Raw genomic sequence first — 17,733 nt, 5'->3', positions numbered from 1 at the left:
GCCCGCGCTCAATCCACTGAGCTACACCAGCCAGGGCTGGGAAATACATTTTTTTAAAATAAAAATGTAGACATGTAATTACATCTTTTTAAAATGACAAATTTTCAAAAAATTACTTTAACTTTTGGTAGGACAAATACTGTAATTTCTAAGAGTGCAAAGAGATCAAAAGACCAGAAGTTTGGAAACTTCTGGTATAAACGTGGAATGGTGAATACATAATACAGTGTACAGATGATGTACTGCACAATTGTGTACCTGAAACCTGTATAACTTTGTTCACTAGTGGCACTTAAATAAAGTTAATAAAGAGAAAAAAAACACTGCTGTAGAGCATTCTATTTTATAAATGAACAGTAGTTCTTAGAATTTTATATGGTTCCTCCTTTTACCATCATACTCAGTCCTGCTCCGTACGTACCCGTAATGTGTACCAGTATGCACAAATGAGAGAGTTTGCCCAGGAAAGAAACATACCTGTAAGCAGAATTACTGGATAAAAGAGCATGTGCAACTTCAATTTTTTACATCAAGTGAAGGTGAAAATATGCAGACTCCAGACATACTAAAAAAAGTGGAATTAGGACTTAGAATGATAGGCAACTCTGATGCAAGGTACAAAATGTAGTCAGAGAGATGGGAAGAAAACTAGGAAAAGGCAGTATTAGAGAACTGTTTTCATTGAGTGGAATTGGGGGGAAGAGGTGCAGCAGACCCTGTCTACCTGACTTCGTTTCTTCTCACACCTGGCCTTGATCCACTTGATGCATTGGGCATTAGTGGTGTCAACAGCCAGCTGTGGACCTTTTGGAGTAGCTGGGAACTTAGGTTCTTTTGGCTTGTTCTCTTCATACAGGAGTGTCCAACCTGTGGCCCCCGGGCTGCGTGCAGCTCAGGATGGCTGTGAATGCAGCCCAACACAAAACTGTAAATTTACTTAAAACATGAGATGTTTTTGTGATTACATTTTGCAATGTAATTAATGTGCGGCCTAAGAAAACTTCTTCCAGTGTGGCCCAGAGACGCCAAAAAGTTGGACACCCCTTGGCAGAGCTTTGTCTTGAAGATCCCATCATTTAGGGCCTGGGTAACATGGAGTCACCCTCTGAACCCCGGAAGTCTTCCTGGTTTTTATTCAGTGATTACGCAGATCAGGGCTTCCATGGAAGAGACCTGACTGCAGGGGCCCCACTGGCTGGTGTCCATAGTGTTAGTGTTCCATTTAAATGGAGAAGCAGCCCATTTCTTGTCAGGTACCCAACTGAGGCTCCATCCAGCTCTGTGAGGGAGAAAGAAGCAATGTCCAATTTAGGGGTTAAAGTTTGTCCCTCCATTAGGGGTTAAAGTTTCCTGAAGACTGTGGTTTGGTTTCCTTCATCTTTGTATACCCAGCACAGTGCCTGTCACAGAGCACACACCCAGCTGTTTGACCCAGGGAATGAATTAAGGATTTTTAAATATACCAAGGCCATTTATTCTGTTAGAACAGCTTTTATACAAACTGCTGAAGAACTTAGGATAAAATGGTTTTTTCAATAATGCAGTCTAAAATTCAGTTTTTTAAAGCATTAGTAATGCTGAATTATGGCATATATTTAACACCAAGACATTATCATAAGTCTTTTTTTCTCTTTTCTGGTGCCAAATGTCTATTCAAAAACTTTGGCCTGGTATATTAAGCAAGGTGCAGTCGACTTGGATTAGCTAAAAGTGAGCTTGCTCAAATTTAAAATGCAGTGTGAACATTTATTTTTGGAAGAAGTGGCTAAGTACTAATATATGGTTAACTTAGGTTAAAATAGGAACTCACTTGCTCTATAAGAATTTAATCTTTTTAAAGACAGTAGGTGTCTCTGGCATGCTTTTTTATATACATATTGGTAGCTCTTTTCAGCTGTCAAGAAAAATTCAGTACATTGAGTTTACTAATTTCCATGTGATGCAAGGTTTCCAAAAGGACACCGATTTACAGAAAAAAAGGTACCCACAAATTGTCTTAGTAAGAACTCTATAGCAACCAGGCAGGAATTAACTAGGCTATCATGAAAGATGATTCATTTACTTTTTTTTTATGTTTTAAGTCTCTAAAAAAACATCACTGACAAATAGTATTGTGCTTTGTTTGAACTGTAATGTAAAAAGAATGAGTTACCAAAAATTGAGCTCATATCACCTATCTAGGGATCAATTAGGTTGTATTAGCTTCTTTCAATGGACAAGGATTATCCAGGCTCTGAGACATTAATTACTCACTAATATCACAAGGAAGTATTGGAGTCAAAAATACATCACAGACCTGTCTGGTTACATATTAGGAGCATATGTAAAATAATTAAAAGCACTGGTGTGACCGATGTGACCATCACCTACGACAGCTGTCCTCAGTTTAGCACTGTCTGGCATACATATTAGCAAGGTAAACATTGGTTAAACCGAATTAGTTTTATCATTTTACCCTTCGAACTTGTCTTTTGGATGGGAAAGCCTTTTTTTGTTTTGGTTATATATACCTCTTCTATGAAGTATAACTGACAACAATAAATTACACATACTTAAATTGTACAATTTGGTAAGTTGTGACAGATGCACAGATCCATGAGACCATCACCCAGAATGGGAAAACGTAATTAAGGGATTCAATAAAGACGATCTCAATTCGGCCTCTCGGTCTAAGGAAATCTGAACCTGAGAGCTGAAGGTCGGCTCTCAGCTCCCTACCTGACAGGCTGGATCAGCTGGCCAAAGTCACTCCTTGAGTTAGAGTTAAAATCTCAGGACTACCCCGGCCACGCTCAGGAAGCCCGCCGGGTTGGCTCTCATTCTCCGCTGGGATTCTCTTCCGCATTCTTCAAATTCAATTTAGCAACGCCTTTGGGAAGAGGCAGACTCCTAAATCTGCACACGCTCCAAAGGCAGGAATCGCGTCAACAGGGAACTCCAGAAAGCCCGACCCCTAGGCGTCCCGGGATTTTTGGGTCCCGGCGTGCAATGCGCAGGAGTGGGGGGCGGGAGCAAGTGGGCAGGGAAGGCCGGAAGGCGGAAGTGAGGCCACTTCCGGCCGCCGTGAGTGTGTGGACTGTGAGTGGTGGACCTGTTCAGGTGAGTTGGTACCCAGTGGAACGTGGGTCTTGCGGCTGATTGTAGCATCTCGGAGAGAAACTTGTGGAGAAACCTGGTCCATCGCGGGACAAGCTTGAGCCCGGCCCAGAGAGACAAGCCTCTTTTGAGGGCGAGGGTATCTCGTGGCCTTGGTGCTGTCCTTGGGCTTCTCCGTGCTCTCTACGAACTGAAGTTCTACCTCGGTCTTCCTTCTCGCTCAGGTTAACCTCTACCCTGAAGGTTGCTTAACGAAACGCTTCTAATCCCGCCGCGTACGGGGCATGAGTTGCTGTACACAAGAAGACAGTTTGTTATTGCTGGCGCCCAAAAAGAAATATTACTTCAATAGTCACTAATTCAACAGATTTTTATTTAGCTTTTGCTGTATATATCCAAAGAGTTATGTATTGGGAGATCTAAAGGCGAAAGACCTAATGGAGCTCACACTCCACCGGAGATGACAGAAAATAAATAATTTCAGACTGTAGCATGTATTCAAAAGGAAGGAAGAGGATGAAAGCATGGAGAATAAAAGGAGGGGAGCTTACAGGGTCAGAGAAGGCCTTTCTGACCTATCAAAGGAGCAAGGCTTGAAAAGATCAGTTGTCAGGCACAGGAAAACAAATTTAAGTTACTGAAGTGGACACTTTGGACTCCTCCCCCCCAGCCAACCCCTTCCCAGTCATGTCTTAATGATTTATATATAACGTCATTATTGATGTATAATTAACACAATACACTTCACAACCATAAATCTATCAACACAAGATGAAATTATAAAGCACTTAAAAGTTTCCTTCTAAATTCTGTTTAATCCCTGTAATCCCTTCCTTCCCACCCCTCATCACATCCCCACTCTCCCAGCATTGTCATCAGTTGGACTTTTTTCTGATGTAATTGGCTCCTGGGGGTGAGAATGGAGCATAAGGTGAGATAGTTGAAGGAGGGTAGGGGGTCAGGTCACAAATAACTAGATCTTGAACATATTGGTAGGAGGTGGGAAGTCATCAAAGAAAGGCAATTGTGTGCTCTAAATTTTTAAAAGGTCACAGTAACCACCTTGTGGAGTATTTGGGGCTGGGAATAAGGGATGGAGAGAAAGCAAGAGTGGAAACAGTCAAGTTTAGAATAGTTAAATTGACTTGAGGTGGTGGATAATGATGACTTAGGTGGGTGTCCTGTAGAGTGAAATCAGGATTTGGGGGGGGGGGGAATTAAATTTTCGTACCTTGTATGGAAATCCCAGAAACTTTCAGAATTGGCTTCACTTACAGCCAGTGACCAATGGTAGTTTGATTTGGTGTTCTTAATTCTTTAATGGCTGTGTATAGCCATGTTGATCCTCACATGAGTTGCACAGTAAGCCATCATAAATCATGAACAGTAAAGAGTCTTACCTTCTCTTTGTTCATGTTTTGTAGAGATACCTTTTGATCTGGTTTTCCAAGCATCTGCCCCTTTTTTATAGTAAATACTTGCTTTTAAATATGTATCTTTGTTAACTTTCCAGATAAAACATGGCTAAAAGCTTACGGAGTAAGTGGAAGAGGAAGATGCGTGCTGAAAAGAGAAAAAAGAATGCCCCAAAGGAACTTAGCAGACTAAAGAGTATTCTTAAAGTAGACACTGATGTGTTAATGAAAGATGTTCAAGAGATAGCAACTGTGGTGGTGCCCAAACATTCTGAAGTCCAGTGTGTGGTGAAAGATGAAAAAGGTGAGTTTATATGCTTCCTTTAAAAAAAAAATTGTTCCTTGTGACTTTTCTTTCTTCCTTTTACCCTGTCTTTGATTCATTCCCACACATGCTTCCTTACAAACCTCCTGCTATGTCCACATTATTCTTTGAAGGCTTATAGTGCTACTAGAGATTTTACATTAAACTATTTTATAGCCAGTTTGTGTCAACAGGTATGATTTCATAAGCAGAGTGGGCCTTTGATGCTTACCCAATAGCCTAAATGTCTCAAAAATAGACAGTGCTTCAGTAGTACACAAACTTGGATGCCATCATTGGAAGGTGCACAACTCAGTCAAAGACTAGGCAGGATAAAAGTAGGTCTTTCTTCATTTTACCCCTTGCAAAAAAATAGTTCCCTTTCTAAGAGTCCTGTGCCTTTATATTGTTATCCCGAAAATCAGCATTTCCTTGTATTTGATTTTGACAGCTTTTAGGGACCTCTATATTTTAATTATAGTCTAAAGTTGGAGGCTGAATATAATAGTTTCAATACAGGAGAGGACTCTCTGGTTTTAACATGGTTAATACACCACTTTGACAGCAAAATAAATTAAGTACTCACAATACCTAGGGTCTTAAAATGCGAGTGTATTTATGTGGTATCCAGTGATTAAGGGAAAAAGTAGCATTCCTTAACCTTCCAATCTTAGAAATTGCCTTTCCCATTTTTCACAATGGTGGTTTCATATTTTTTCTTCACATCCCACCCCCATGAATGAAAATTACAAAAAGCTTTTTACTTCAACTTTGAAAAGTAGGAACATTCAACAGAGAAACCCTCATCTTCCCACTGTCCAAGTCTATAAGAATTTGAATGTGTGGTCTGTTTTTCCTCTTTCATTAATACTCTCTCAAGGCAGTATCTCCACCTTTGTTCTGAATCCTCTCCATTCTTGGACTGTGCTCATGCATCCTACTTAGCAGTATCTCTTTTCTGCTAGGTTATTCACAACAGCTTGAAGGTATTCTGGAATGTTACACCGAGAGAGAGAGAAGGAGGGATTTAGTACATTGATGATGTTGTTCAACCATCATCCTTATTTCCAAGATGTTTTCATGATCCTAAAAGGAAACTTTATACCCATGAAGCAGTCTGTCTCTATTTTCTGTCTTCCCAGCCTGTGGCAAACACTTATGTGCTTCCTGTCCCTTTGGATTTACCTATTCTGGGTATTTCATATAAGTGGTACCATATGATATGTGACCCTTCATGTCTGACTTTTTTCATCTAGCATAATTCTTTGAGGTTCATCCAGATACTACTGTGTATCAGTACATCCTTTTTAAAGCTGAATTTTAGCCCATTTAATGTATGTACCACATTCTATTTTTTCATTCATTTGATCGTGGACATTTAGGTTGTTTCCACCTCTGGCTCTTTTGTATAGTGCTACTGTGAATATTTCTGGAGAAGTTTTTGTTTGTATACCTGTTTTTAGTTCTTTGGGATATATAATTATGCGTGGAGTTGCTGGGTCATGTGATACTTCTGGGTTTACTGCTTTTTCTCTCAGTCACACCATTTTACATTCCTACCAGCTATCTACAAGGGTTCCAGTTCTATTCAAGTTCTTTGTCCCTTTTTTAATTGGATTATTTGCCTTTTTGCTGTTGAGTTGTAGTTTTTTTTTACAAGTTTCAAATTGATTTTATTGCAGTGGGTTAATTAAAACATGTTTAATATTATATATATGTAGTTTAAATTATATATTCTGCATACTAGTTGCCCATTCACTCCTGAGTCTCTTGGATTTATCCTTTAATTTTATTTTCTCTCCTGTTTCCTTTGTTATACTTTGTAATTTTTTTGAACTTTATCATCTGGTTCTTGTGTTGAATTACTTGGTTTTGTATATTTTTAATTTCTAAAAATGTTTTTTTTTTAGTAGGCTGAGGTTCTTTATAGATCTATTCTCTGATATCACTGAGGGTATTAATTACGGTTTCTTTTACAAATTTTGATCTTTTCTATGCATTGTTTATCTTCCTTTTGGGTTCTCCTTCTCCCTTCCATTTCTTTATTCTTGTCTCTTTCTTATTGGAGGCTTTTCTCCAATGTCTGGTGATCAGCACTTGTTTATATCTGAAAGTGATACACTAAAATGTCTGTTGGGTGGAAACTTGTGGGCAGGGGGCAAGGTGTGAAGTAGGGCTTATCACCTGCTGGACTTGCAGAGTGACCGGATTGGCCCTGGAAAGTTCCGCTGTGGGAGATCTCTTTTAAAACCTATAGGTCTTTTCTGTCATCTCCTGCCTGGGGGAATGTCTGGCTGCCCTCGAGTTTGAAGTATTTCAAACACTGAATGGGATGGAGCTGAGGTTGGGGGGCAGGTCTCCGCATTTAGTAATCTGCCTGTTTTCAACATGGTTCCTCATCTCTGCCCTCAAATTTATGTTTCCCCTTCTACTCTTTCAACTACCCACTTAATTTGTTAAGCCACAGACCTTGTAGTTACCTTTGATTCCTCTTTCCTTTATCTCTGACATCTAAACCATTAGCACATCCTGAGTATTTCCAAAAAGCATCTGAAATCTATCCATTTTTCTCATTTATGCTTTCACTGTAATCATCATCTATCTCTTGGCTGAACTACGATAGCCTTTTTGCTTCTGAGTTCTCGTTTTCTTCTGATTCATTTCGGCCTATCAATCATTGTGACCTTTTTTAGAATCTAGATCAAATTTTATCATTATTGTGCTTAAAATACTGCATTGTCTTTTCATGTGCTTAGCAGAGTCTACCATGTCCTACTTAATCTGATTCTGGTGCAGAGAGATACAGAACCACTTTTTTTCTTTTTTTTTTTTAAGATTTTATTTTCTTATTTTTAGAGAGAGGGGAAGGGAGGGGAAAAGAGAGGGAGAGAAATATCAATGTGTGGTTGCCTCTCACATGCCCCGCAGTGGGAACCTGGTCTTCAACCCAGGCATGTGCCCTGACTGGGAATCAAACCAGAAACCCTTTGGTTCGCAGGCTGGCACTCAATCCACCAAGCCATACCAGCTAGGGCCAGAACCACTCTTTAAAAATCTGCATACCATAGGCTGAAGTTTGCTTTGTTATTCTCCTCAACAGACTATTGTAAACCTCATGAGAGCAGGGAGGATATTTGGACCACTATATCCCTAGAACCTAGAATAGCACCCAGAATAATCATTGAGTAATGAGTTATTAAATAGCTAATATATACCAGGCACTATTCCAGGTACTGTGGAAGCAGTGATGAACATCAGAGAAATGACTTTCATTCTAGTGGAATTTACATTGCTTTAGAGCAGAGAGAAATAAACCAGATAAATGAATTAATATAATGTCAGTTGGCAGAGATCATGGAAGACCTTCTGTACCCTGGTCAGTTCCCAGGGAGGGTCACTCTGGGCATGTCCTTCACCATAAATAAGATTGGTGATGGATGTGCTGTGGTATGGTTGCTCTGAGCTTCCTGCCACGTCTCTTGTTAGTAGAGCTGAGTCTCTAGGAGAGCTGGATCTCTGTGTGTTATCTGGATAGAAAAATGTGGTAGGATGTATCCAGTTCTTCTCTGTGTTCCGTCCATCTCTGTCATATAAAGCCTCTACTTTCTGGTACTCCACCTCTTCCAAGTTCACGTCATTAGAAGTGGCCATTCATTCCAGGTTACCTCATTTACTTCTAAGACCTGTCCATTAGAAATGTGGGTACTTTTCTTATTGGCTCAACTATCTTATGTAGCTCAAGAATGCAGTTAATTTAAGAATTGTAATTCACATTTGCTCAGAACTATGTACTTATCCCTAATGCAGTAACTCAAATTCACACATCCTAAATGGTCCCTATTTAACCTTTATTATTCCAAAGAAGGACACTTGTGACAGGGATCTTTAGCAGGTTTCTTAGTGGCTAAATATATGGCATCTCTTTTCTCACAAATACTTTTTGTAGACACAGCTATAGCAGGTTGTAGGCACACACAGCGCGGCATGTGTGTGATTTCATTGAATGTGTCGTAAGGGGTTTTCAGTGTATAGTCCAGGTGCTATACACAAACAAGAGATGTTTTTCTTTTGTAGTTTCCAGCCGCTTTCACTTCTGATATTCTTGTTGCATTAATATACTTTTTTACAGGGTGGTTTTTTCATTCAGGAGTATTAATAATAGTTTTTACTTTTTTTAAAAAATTCAGATGACATGAAAATGGAGACTGATGTTAAGAGAAACAAGAAGAGTCTTCTAGACCAGCATGGACAGTACCCCATATGGATGAACCAGAGGCAGAGAAAAAGGCTGAAGGCAAAGCGAGAGAAAGGGAAGGGGAAAAGAAAAGCGAAAGCAGTGAAGGCGGCTAAGGGGTTGGCCTGGTAGACTTTTAAAAAGTGAAACGCGGCACGTGGGGCATCTTTGATTAGAATGTGTACACTGATTTCAGCTTCTACCAAATGAAAACGTTGTTTCCATATTGTAACTGGGCCTTTTTCTTCAGTTCAAACTCAACATAACTCCTTAAATTTGTTTTGGAGACATAAATAAAATATTTTCTTTGATGAGTGAAATCTATATTGATATTTTAATTGTATGCCATTGGTATGTGAGGATTATCAGACATCAAAATTCTACCAAGTACTAATGCAGTTGTGGCTGTTTTGGTATTAATAAAGATAAATGATACACTAACCCAGATTTAAAGAAAACTATATAGCATTATTTAAAAATACAGTATCAGTGGATTTTACAAGTAGTACTTCTTTGAGTTTTGATTTTGTATAATTTATAATAAAAGGTATTTTGTTTAGATCTTGAATATCTTTTCTTTCATTTGGCCTTAAGGTATTATAGTAGTGATGACTAGATTGTTCTTTTAAATCTTTAGGTAGAATATTAACATTCACAAGTTAGTATGATCCATCTTTTAAGGAGATTAGACAGCTTGGGGCCAGGTTTGATGTTTATCAGTCTTTATATTATGTCGCCTAATATAATGCAGGATTTCTCAAAATCAGTTTTTCCAGATTGGTAAGAAAATACATCTCATGGTCACATTATTTTGGCAAAATGCTACATACTTGAAGATACACAAGCAGTATTTACTTAGTGTTGGATTATAGAGATCTAGCAATAAGGAAACTTGTTTAACTTTGAAACTAGTATTCAGTGGAATAGAACTATTCAGTGGAATAGAACACTATTGGAAATGTTGGTAAAGTATTTTGAACTTCACATTTCCTCTGAAATTTCACTGTAATCACATTAACCATCACTTTACATTCATTGGAACAACAGATACTTACTTTGAGTCCTGTTGTGTGCCGGGGACTTTCCCAGGTGCTGGGGCCCAGGGAGCCTCACCGGGCATCAGCTCAGAAGAGGCTGTTGACATCAGAGGAAAACGGGGTTGAGAGTGAGGTCTGTTACAGTAAAGTCAGTCAGTGGTCAGGATACAAATGTGCCAAACTGCAAGGCTGGGGCACAATTTACAGATAAATAGGACCTGACTCAAATCTTTTAGGCGTTTTGAATCTATAAAACTTAATGCCAGTAAAATCTTAAAAATTATTTTATATAATAGACTTTTCTCAATTTACTCAGTGGTTACTTCACTGAAAAGTTAGTGGATAATTTTTAAACAGTAAGTTTTCTCAAGTAAATAGAAGGTGTGAGTTGGAAAATAAATGTCATTCATGGCCTTTTTTGCCTTTTAGTATATTGATGAACAATAAATGGAGTTTGTGAGGAAAAAGTAAGTAAATATGAAGTAAAGTTGGTAACGTTATCTAATTTAGCCACTGACTAAGCCTAAGTATACTAACTAAATTATTTACTTTTTTTTCCCTATTGGGAATTGTCTATATCAGCACTGTTACACGCTTAGTGCTTACTTATATTTTGGCAATATTGTCCAGTATTTTTAACTGTATTTTCCTTAGTTAAGGTCAGAGGTCACTGCCCAGGATATGTATGTACATGTTTTCTGTTGTGGAAAACCTCTAACTGGACTCTAACGGTAGTTGCTTTGAGCTTTCATCCAGGGCCTCCTAATGATGTAGGTATGTTCACTTAAATGTATCTCACATGTGTCACTTAAATGTTGTGAAGTTTGTCCAGTCAGGATTTAACTTCAAATGGACAAAATTGAAAATCAGAACACCACTATCAAAAAACTGACTTGGGAAATGTGTTCTAAGTGTCCTATAGCCTCTGGCAACTGTCTTGCTCCGAGTTGGGTTGCACTGCTGGCCAGATTTTCCTCCAAAGGAGGGCGTTTAGACAGGCATTCAAAGTTGGGTGCAGGGGTACATATGATCACTGGTGCTGCTTTATTCCTAAAGATATAAATGAAGAAATATAGCAACGTCCTTTTATCTTTTAAGGCAGTAAAATTTCTTTTTTTTGACAGTTAATCATCTTTCTATTTGACTCATGGTTTCCAGGGAATTGCTGTAGAACCAGCAGGTGGAGCTCAAGCGAAGCACCAAATCATTTTTGGAATTAGACTGAGTGTGCTAAATCACATTCTGAATAGACGTAACATTTTATTTTTGTTTTTTAAAGAAATTAAAATATTTAAGGATAATCAAAATTGCTTTCATTTGATCAGTTGCTTCATATGTCCGGCCTTAGTGTAAATTATTTAATCCTAAACTGTTCAATTAAAATTATTAACTATCCAGCAATCAGTGAGTTGGCTACCAATACTATTTCTATTACACATGGGGAAACTGAGGCACACAGTCCCCACAGTTAAAACTGGGAGAGGTGGGACTCAAATACAGACAGGCTCCAAAGCCTATAATCTTACAATGCTACTTTGCCCACAAAGAATGTGCAGATTTTCTAAGAAAGAAAGGTAGTTTTAGGAGGGAGTACCTATTATTGATTCAATCCATGATGCAAGCTTAGGACCAGACAAAGAGCACATTTTAGGAGAGAAATGATTTATAGACCCCTTCTGAAATCTCTGGGCCTAAACGGGACCAGAGTTCCCCAGGTAGCACTCCCCTAGAATGAGCTGACCCAACCCCAAAGATGAAGTCCAAGATTAGTAGTGCTTGAGCTACTACTAATCAAAGAAGAAATAGGAACTGCAGTTAAAACTCTAAGGTAGAATAAAATAACAATTTTGATCCCTTCTTTTTTTTTTCTAATGTCACATTGATGTACGTTCCTTTTCCTCTACTAGTTCACATGCTGTCTATCATAAATGTGTAGCAGAGTATATTCACTTATTAGAGAGTTTGGATGTTTTCAAAATTTGAATTTTAGCTGGGATATGATTTTTAGGAGTTGGAGGATAAAAAAACTGGCTAATAATGACTTGATTTAAATATCTGAAATGAACTGGATAATGATGGGAAGGGGTAGTGATGTGTGGTTTAGACCAGTGAAGTGTTAGCCACAAAATAAGATAAATGGGAGAAGTACAAAGAGGCTTCAAGGAATTGCTAAATTTATAAATACTTCTACTGAAATGCAGATGTTTGGCCTGTTGACTAAGCTTACTATTTAAGTGACTGACTTCTGATGCCACCTGGCATCGTGTTAGGCATAAGATGGAATTCTGTTGCCCTGTATTTGCCAGCATATAGAAATACCATTGCAACAGATGCATACCAATTTTACAAGGAAGGGTTTGGAGGGGAATGGGAGCTGTTAAGTACTCACACCAGGTCAGCGGCCCCTGCTGTGCTCAGGACCCCATAATGTAGCAGGAAAGCCGGGGCCATATTTGTGCCTGCCTACGAAAACCCTACATTTTCTACAGTTCAATGCCAAGGGTCTTCTCCACCTGTTTTAGAGCAGGAGAAAAACAGAATGTGATGACATATAAGACTCATTTGGTACAGAGAATAAGGAGTATAGACAGTAGGTAGAAAATAGACGGGGGAGGGCAAGAATAGTAGGGGAAGTATAGAATCTAAAGAACTTGTGACACATGGACATAAACTAAAGAGGGGGGAATGGTGGGGGAGGGGGTATGCAGGGTGGAGGGGAATGAAGGGGGGAAATGGGACAACTGTAATGGCATAATCAATAAAATAAATTAAAAAGAAAAAAGACTCATTTGGTAGATTAATAATAATAACCAACATTTAGAGACAGCATCCTGTGTTAAACACTTTACCTATGTTATTTCATTTAACCCTTTAAAACAGTGCTGTGGGATCAATACTTTTCTTCTTCCTCTTTTCAGATGAGGAAACAGTTTTGAAGAGATGAGTAAACTTGCCCAAGTTCATGCCACCATTAACTAGTGAGCAGGACTGCTTCAGAATGGAGCCCAAATGAATGCATGTGACAAGAAGCTTCAGAGACAGACTGATTGAACCTAAGAAGAACTTAACCAAGATGTTGGGCGGTGGAACAGGCAGCCTTAGGAGCACTGACTGCCCTGTGCAGCTATGGCTGGAGAGCCACCTGGTGGGAAGGTAGCAGAATGGATTCAGATGATGTATAGCAATCCCCCCTTACCTGCAGGGGATACAGTCCAAGATCCCCAGTGGGTACCTGAAACTGCAGAGAGTATTGAGCCCTGTATATACTATGCTTTTCCCTGTCTATACTGAAACTATGGTAAACTTAATTTATATATTAAGCACAGTAAGAGATGAACAACAACTAATAACAAAATAGAAACTTTGTAACAATACAGCTGGCCCTGGACAACACGATTCTAACCTGTGAAAGTCCACTTACAGGCAGGTTTTTTTTTTTTCTTTACAATAAATACACAGTCAGCCCTCCTTGTCCCTGGGTTTCGAATTTGCAGATTCAACCAACCACAGATTGAAAAAACTGGTTTTGATCTGCAGTGGGCAATCCAGGGATGCAGAAGGCCAACTGAATGTGCTGGTCCACACTACTCCATATACAGGAATTCAGCATAGCAGATTTGTGAGGGGGGGAGCGGCGGGGAGGGGTCACGGAACCATTTCCCTCAGATGCCAAAGAACAACTGTATTTAAGTTTTTGGAGAGTCCAAGTTATACAACATTTTTCAACTGTGTGGGAGGTGGGTTTGGTGCCCCTAACCTCTGCATTGTTCAAGGCTCAAGTGTACACTGTAATAAAAGTTACGTGAATGTGGTCTCTCTCAAATATCTTCCTGGACTGTGTGTACAGTGTGGATGCATGAGACGAAGGGAGATTCCTGTCTTCGGCAGGAGGGAGGCTGGACAGCTCAGGTTTCATCACGCGACTCAGAACGGCGTGAATTGTTTATTTCTGGATTTTTCCATTTAATATTTTCAAACCACAGTCAACCACAGGTAACTGAACTACAGAAGTGAAACCTCAGATAAGGGGAGACTACCGTACATGGAATTTGGGTTGAAAGCTGCTGAAGTCCTTTCCAGTCAAGAAATGCTTTGCAGGAAGTTGTCACATCTGACATGTATTGTGCTTGCTTTGCTCTCTCTCTCTATAGTCTTTTGGCACTACATGATTGCAGGCTTTAGTATCTTCTTGTGGAAATAACAAAATTTGAAACCTTCTTAAATTTGTGAATGTTAAGTCTGGCATTCATTCCACTAAGTTCCACTTTAAACTTTGGAAAAATGTTATAAACATCTGCTTTAAACAATGATTGGGGTAAAGTCCCCTGCATTTTGATTTAAAGAATGGCATAGTTTTATAATACACTAAGCTTATAATATGCAGAATGTATTTAATTTCCTAAAGCGATGACTTATCTTGTCATTGCACTATCTTATGAAACACTTTCGCGTTCTCACATTGTGTCTTTATAGTTTTCAATATCAGCAAAACCTTTAAAGAGTCTTAGTTGGGTAACTGCTAGTACATATGGTATTTCTGATCCATGTAATAAAGTACATTTGTCATGTATCTTGTGATCTGCATACCTTTCAGCTGTTACTTCATAAATCTATTCCATCAGAGAACTGCTTTGTACAGCAGTGGTTGAAGCTGCTTTTAATAAACTAATATTTTGTGTCTCATATGTAATCAACAGGGAGTATTATAGACTTGTGCCTCTGTGGAGAAACATTCCACTAAACTTTTTTTCTCTTGACAATAATGGGGAAAAAAATAGCTTGGGAAAAGCACAGATGTTCGAGAACATATGTTGTTTGCTCCTAAAAGTCAGCTGAAGATCTTTTGTATTGTTCCAGGATTTTTTTTTTAATGCTTTAGAGAAGAAATAGTTTGAGATATGTGATGGGGAGAAGACATTACAAATTTGAGTGAGAGACGAACATTGGATGCTATTTGTCAAAATTCTAAGATGCCTTGCCTTGCTCACATAGAGAGGTGATGTGCCTGAGCAGAGCTGTAGGCAGTTGGCCAAAGACTGGCCATTCCCACATGCTTCCCTGTTCAGACATAAGCAAGTATTGTGCTCTTGTTTCAGTTTCTGTTCTGTCCCAAACTTCCAACTAAGTGTTTTAGAAAAAGCACAGGTATTTAATAATTCAGGTAATCCCTTGAGTACTTGGATAGGGGCTATTGTTTTTCTTCAGCTGTAGAAATTTGCTCAATGAGTCAACTCTCCACAGACTAGGCAATTGGTTATTGATAAATGTATAGGAAAATATTCTTGGAAAATGCTTAAGAAAAGGAAGCTATAGGTGAAGTTGGTATGGACCACTTTTCTAAGCCTATGAATCTTTAAGAAGAGTTGCCATAAAGAGAATGGAAACCAGCTGTTCCAAATCTCCACTGAGGAAATGGGTTTTAACTGTAGCAGAAGGGATTTGGGTTAAATGTAAAGAAGAACTTCCTGAATGTGAGTGTTATTTAAAGCCAGGTATAGGTTGAAAAGAGGCTGTTGAATTATCTCTGGAGGAGACAGAATGCTATTGAGCAAAAGTGAAAAAGAACTCATGGATGTGGACAACAGTGTGGTGACTGCTGTGGGGAGGGAGGTGTAAGGGTACTAAACGGTAATGGAAAAAATACAATAAAGATGAAATAAAAACAGAAAGAAATGGAAGGGAGTGGAGAGGGGGAGAGCCCCACATAATTAAGATGGTTAAAATTTAATTCTGCCTGACGGTTATAAATCCTTTATGCTCTTTTCTCACACTCACATCTCAGGTTACAAGGTTTAAAAGGTCAGAACCGAAGAGCATAGTTTAGCGGTTAGAACGGAAGTGGCAGAGGACCCCATAGGTCTCGAGGTCCTTTTGGCGTAACTCTTAATTGAAAGGAAATGCTAAGGTGTGACCAATGGATGAGGAAATTGACCCATGGTTAATTTTCCACCCTTGTCATTAAAGACTAGAGTACACACTGAGCTCACAGTGCCAGGGAGGAATTTGACATTGAGCAGTTTCTGGAAAGGCAAGTGTAGGCTGAGACCACTTGGACTTGGGATGGGTTGCAGGGCTAGGGAACAGGGATGGCCATGTTACTGCTGGGCATGTGCCAGCTGAAGATTTTGACCAGGAAATCTCGGGTGAGAACACAGGGTCGCAGGTCACACTTGGCACTTCGAATTCCAGAGGGCGGACACTGAAAGGACAGCGAGGGTTGACACATTCTTCTTCCCTTCTGCCTGTCACTGCCCTGCCCTGGTCCCCATTTGGGACACTCTAGTGAATCTCCCTTTTCTGTGTATCCCTTTACTTTTAGTCTTTCTTCTTCAGTCTGTTTTTCTTGCATATTACTTTTAAAATTTTTAAGTAAAAACTTAAAACTATGAGCCAAACATTTTTAACTTACTTTGTAGGGGAAAAAAATCCCACCATGTTTAGTTGTAAGTGGATTTTGTTTATAAAACACACCCACATTTTTCTTTGTGACTCACGGACAATAGTAGAAATAGATTTCTTGCTTCTATGCTGTTTCTCTTAATCACTTTGTCTTTCTTCCTCTTTGTTTCCCTCTCTCTCCCCCATTCTTCTGTGTCGGCATTACTTTAATCTTTTTTTCTTGGTCTCAAATCACTTCCCTACTTGGCTCTTCCCTTTTTATCTCAGTCTTTCCACTCATTATATTTTTCTTCCTCTTCCTTTTCACCTTCATCTCCTAACGTTAACTGGGTGCCTGAATAAAAATTATGCTTTGCAATAGGGGCAGGCAGAGGAGCTGAGCATCTGTTTTTGTAAATAAAGTTTTATAGGAAGAGAGTCATGCCTGCTTGTTCATGGCTGCTTTTGTGCTACGAAGGCACAGTAGTTATGACAAGAGACCCTTCTCTGGCCTGCACAGCCTAAAATATTTACTGTCTGTCCTTTTAAGAAAAAGTTGGCTGCCTCCTGCTTTAAACATTTACAGTGCTTATAAAATGAATACTTTTGTTCTTATTTGGAAATTCAGGTGAGTTGGATCTGTTTCATGCTCCCATCCTTAGTTAAAGAAATTCAGTTGCATTTTATATTTGCAAGTCCCCCCAGCCCCCAAATTTCTTACTTGGAAGCAGTTGTGTCCAAAAGAAAAAGATAATCAAACTCACCCTTTGATCCTCACTAAGTATCAAAGCAAAGTGGGAGACATGAGAGGGTTTTCGAGGTGTGTGTGTGTGTGTGTGTGTGTGTGTGTGTGTGTGTGTAGAGGTGTTCCCCACCTTCCACCTCTAAATGAGCTTCTTTTAGTCCTTGGACTCCCCCCACCCCCACTCCAAAAAATCATTCCATTGTAAAGCTTTTCAAAAGTCTCATAGCTAACTTTTCCTTTAAGTCTATGAACCATTTTTGGAAATGTTAGATGCTAAGGAAAGGACTCTGTTTTAATTTAATATGGCACCTAGAATACTGGCACGTATGAAAGCATTCCAGCTTAGTTTGATTTGGTGGGTGGTCTAGCTGAAAATGTTTTACCCAAATACACTTACAGGTTGGTTTCATTAACATGAAATTAATACGGACAAAAATAGTATAGGATTTAAGGCTGAAACATGTTTTAGAGATCACCTATTTTAACCCTGTGTTTTTTAACAGATGAGGAAATTGAGGTCCCAG

The 17,733-nt window shown here is 39.1% G+C and overlaps 1 protein-coding gene and 1 long non-coding RNA gene across 2 annotated transcripts; one reads left to right on the top strand and one right to left on the bottom strand.

Moving 5' to 3' along the window:
- Positions 1-21: 21 nt before the first annotated feature.
- LOC119042291 (uncharacterized) lies at positions 22-2,975 on the bottom strand. The gene is made up of 2 exons (XR_005081201.2): positions 2,719-2,975; positions 22-1,279 (listed from the first exon to the last, which is right to left on the bottom strand). It is a non-coding gene; the product is annotated as an uncharacterized LOC119042291 (long non-coding RNA).
- A 108-nt stretch (positions 2,976-3,083) lies between these two features.
- On the top strand, positions 3,084-9,369 carry LLPH (LLP homolog, long-term synaptic facilitation factor). The gene is made up of 3 exons (XM_053661443.1): positions 3,084-3,405; positions 4,610-4,815; positions 9,003-9,369. Exons 2-3 carry the CDS (start codon positions 4,617-4,619, stop codon positions 9,179-9,181), a joined length of 378 nt encoding a protein of 125 aa, XP_053517418.1. The 5' UTR covers positions 3,084-3,405; positions 4,610-4,616; the 3' UTR covers positions 9,182-9,369.
- Positions 9,370-17,733: the final 8,364 nt, after the last annotated feature.

This window comes from Artibeus jamaicensis, unplaced genomic scaffold (genome assembly GCF_021234435.1).
Source record: "Artibeus jamaicensis isolate MK-2021 breed Jamaican fruit bat unplaced genomic scaffold, CSHL_Jam_final contig_233, whole genome shotgun sequence".
NCBI classification, from domain to species: domain Eukaryota; kingdom Metazoa; phylum Chordata; class Mammalia; order Chiroptera; family Phyllostomidae; genus Artibeus; species Artibeus jamaicensis.
This window is presented reverse-complemented; position numbering and strand designations above follow the sequence as displayed.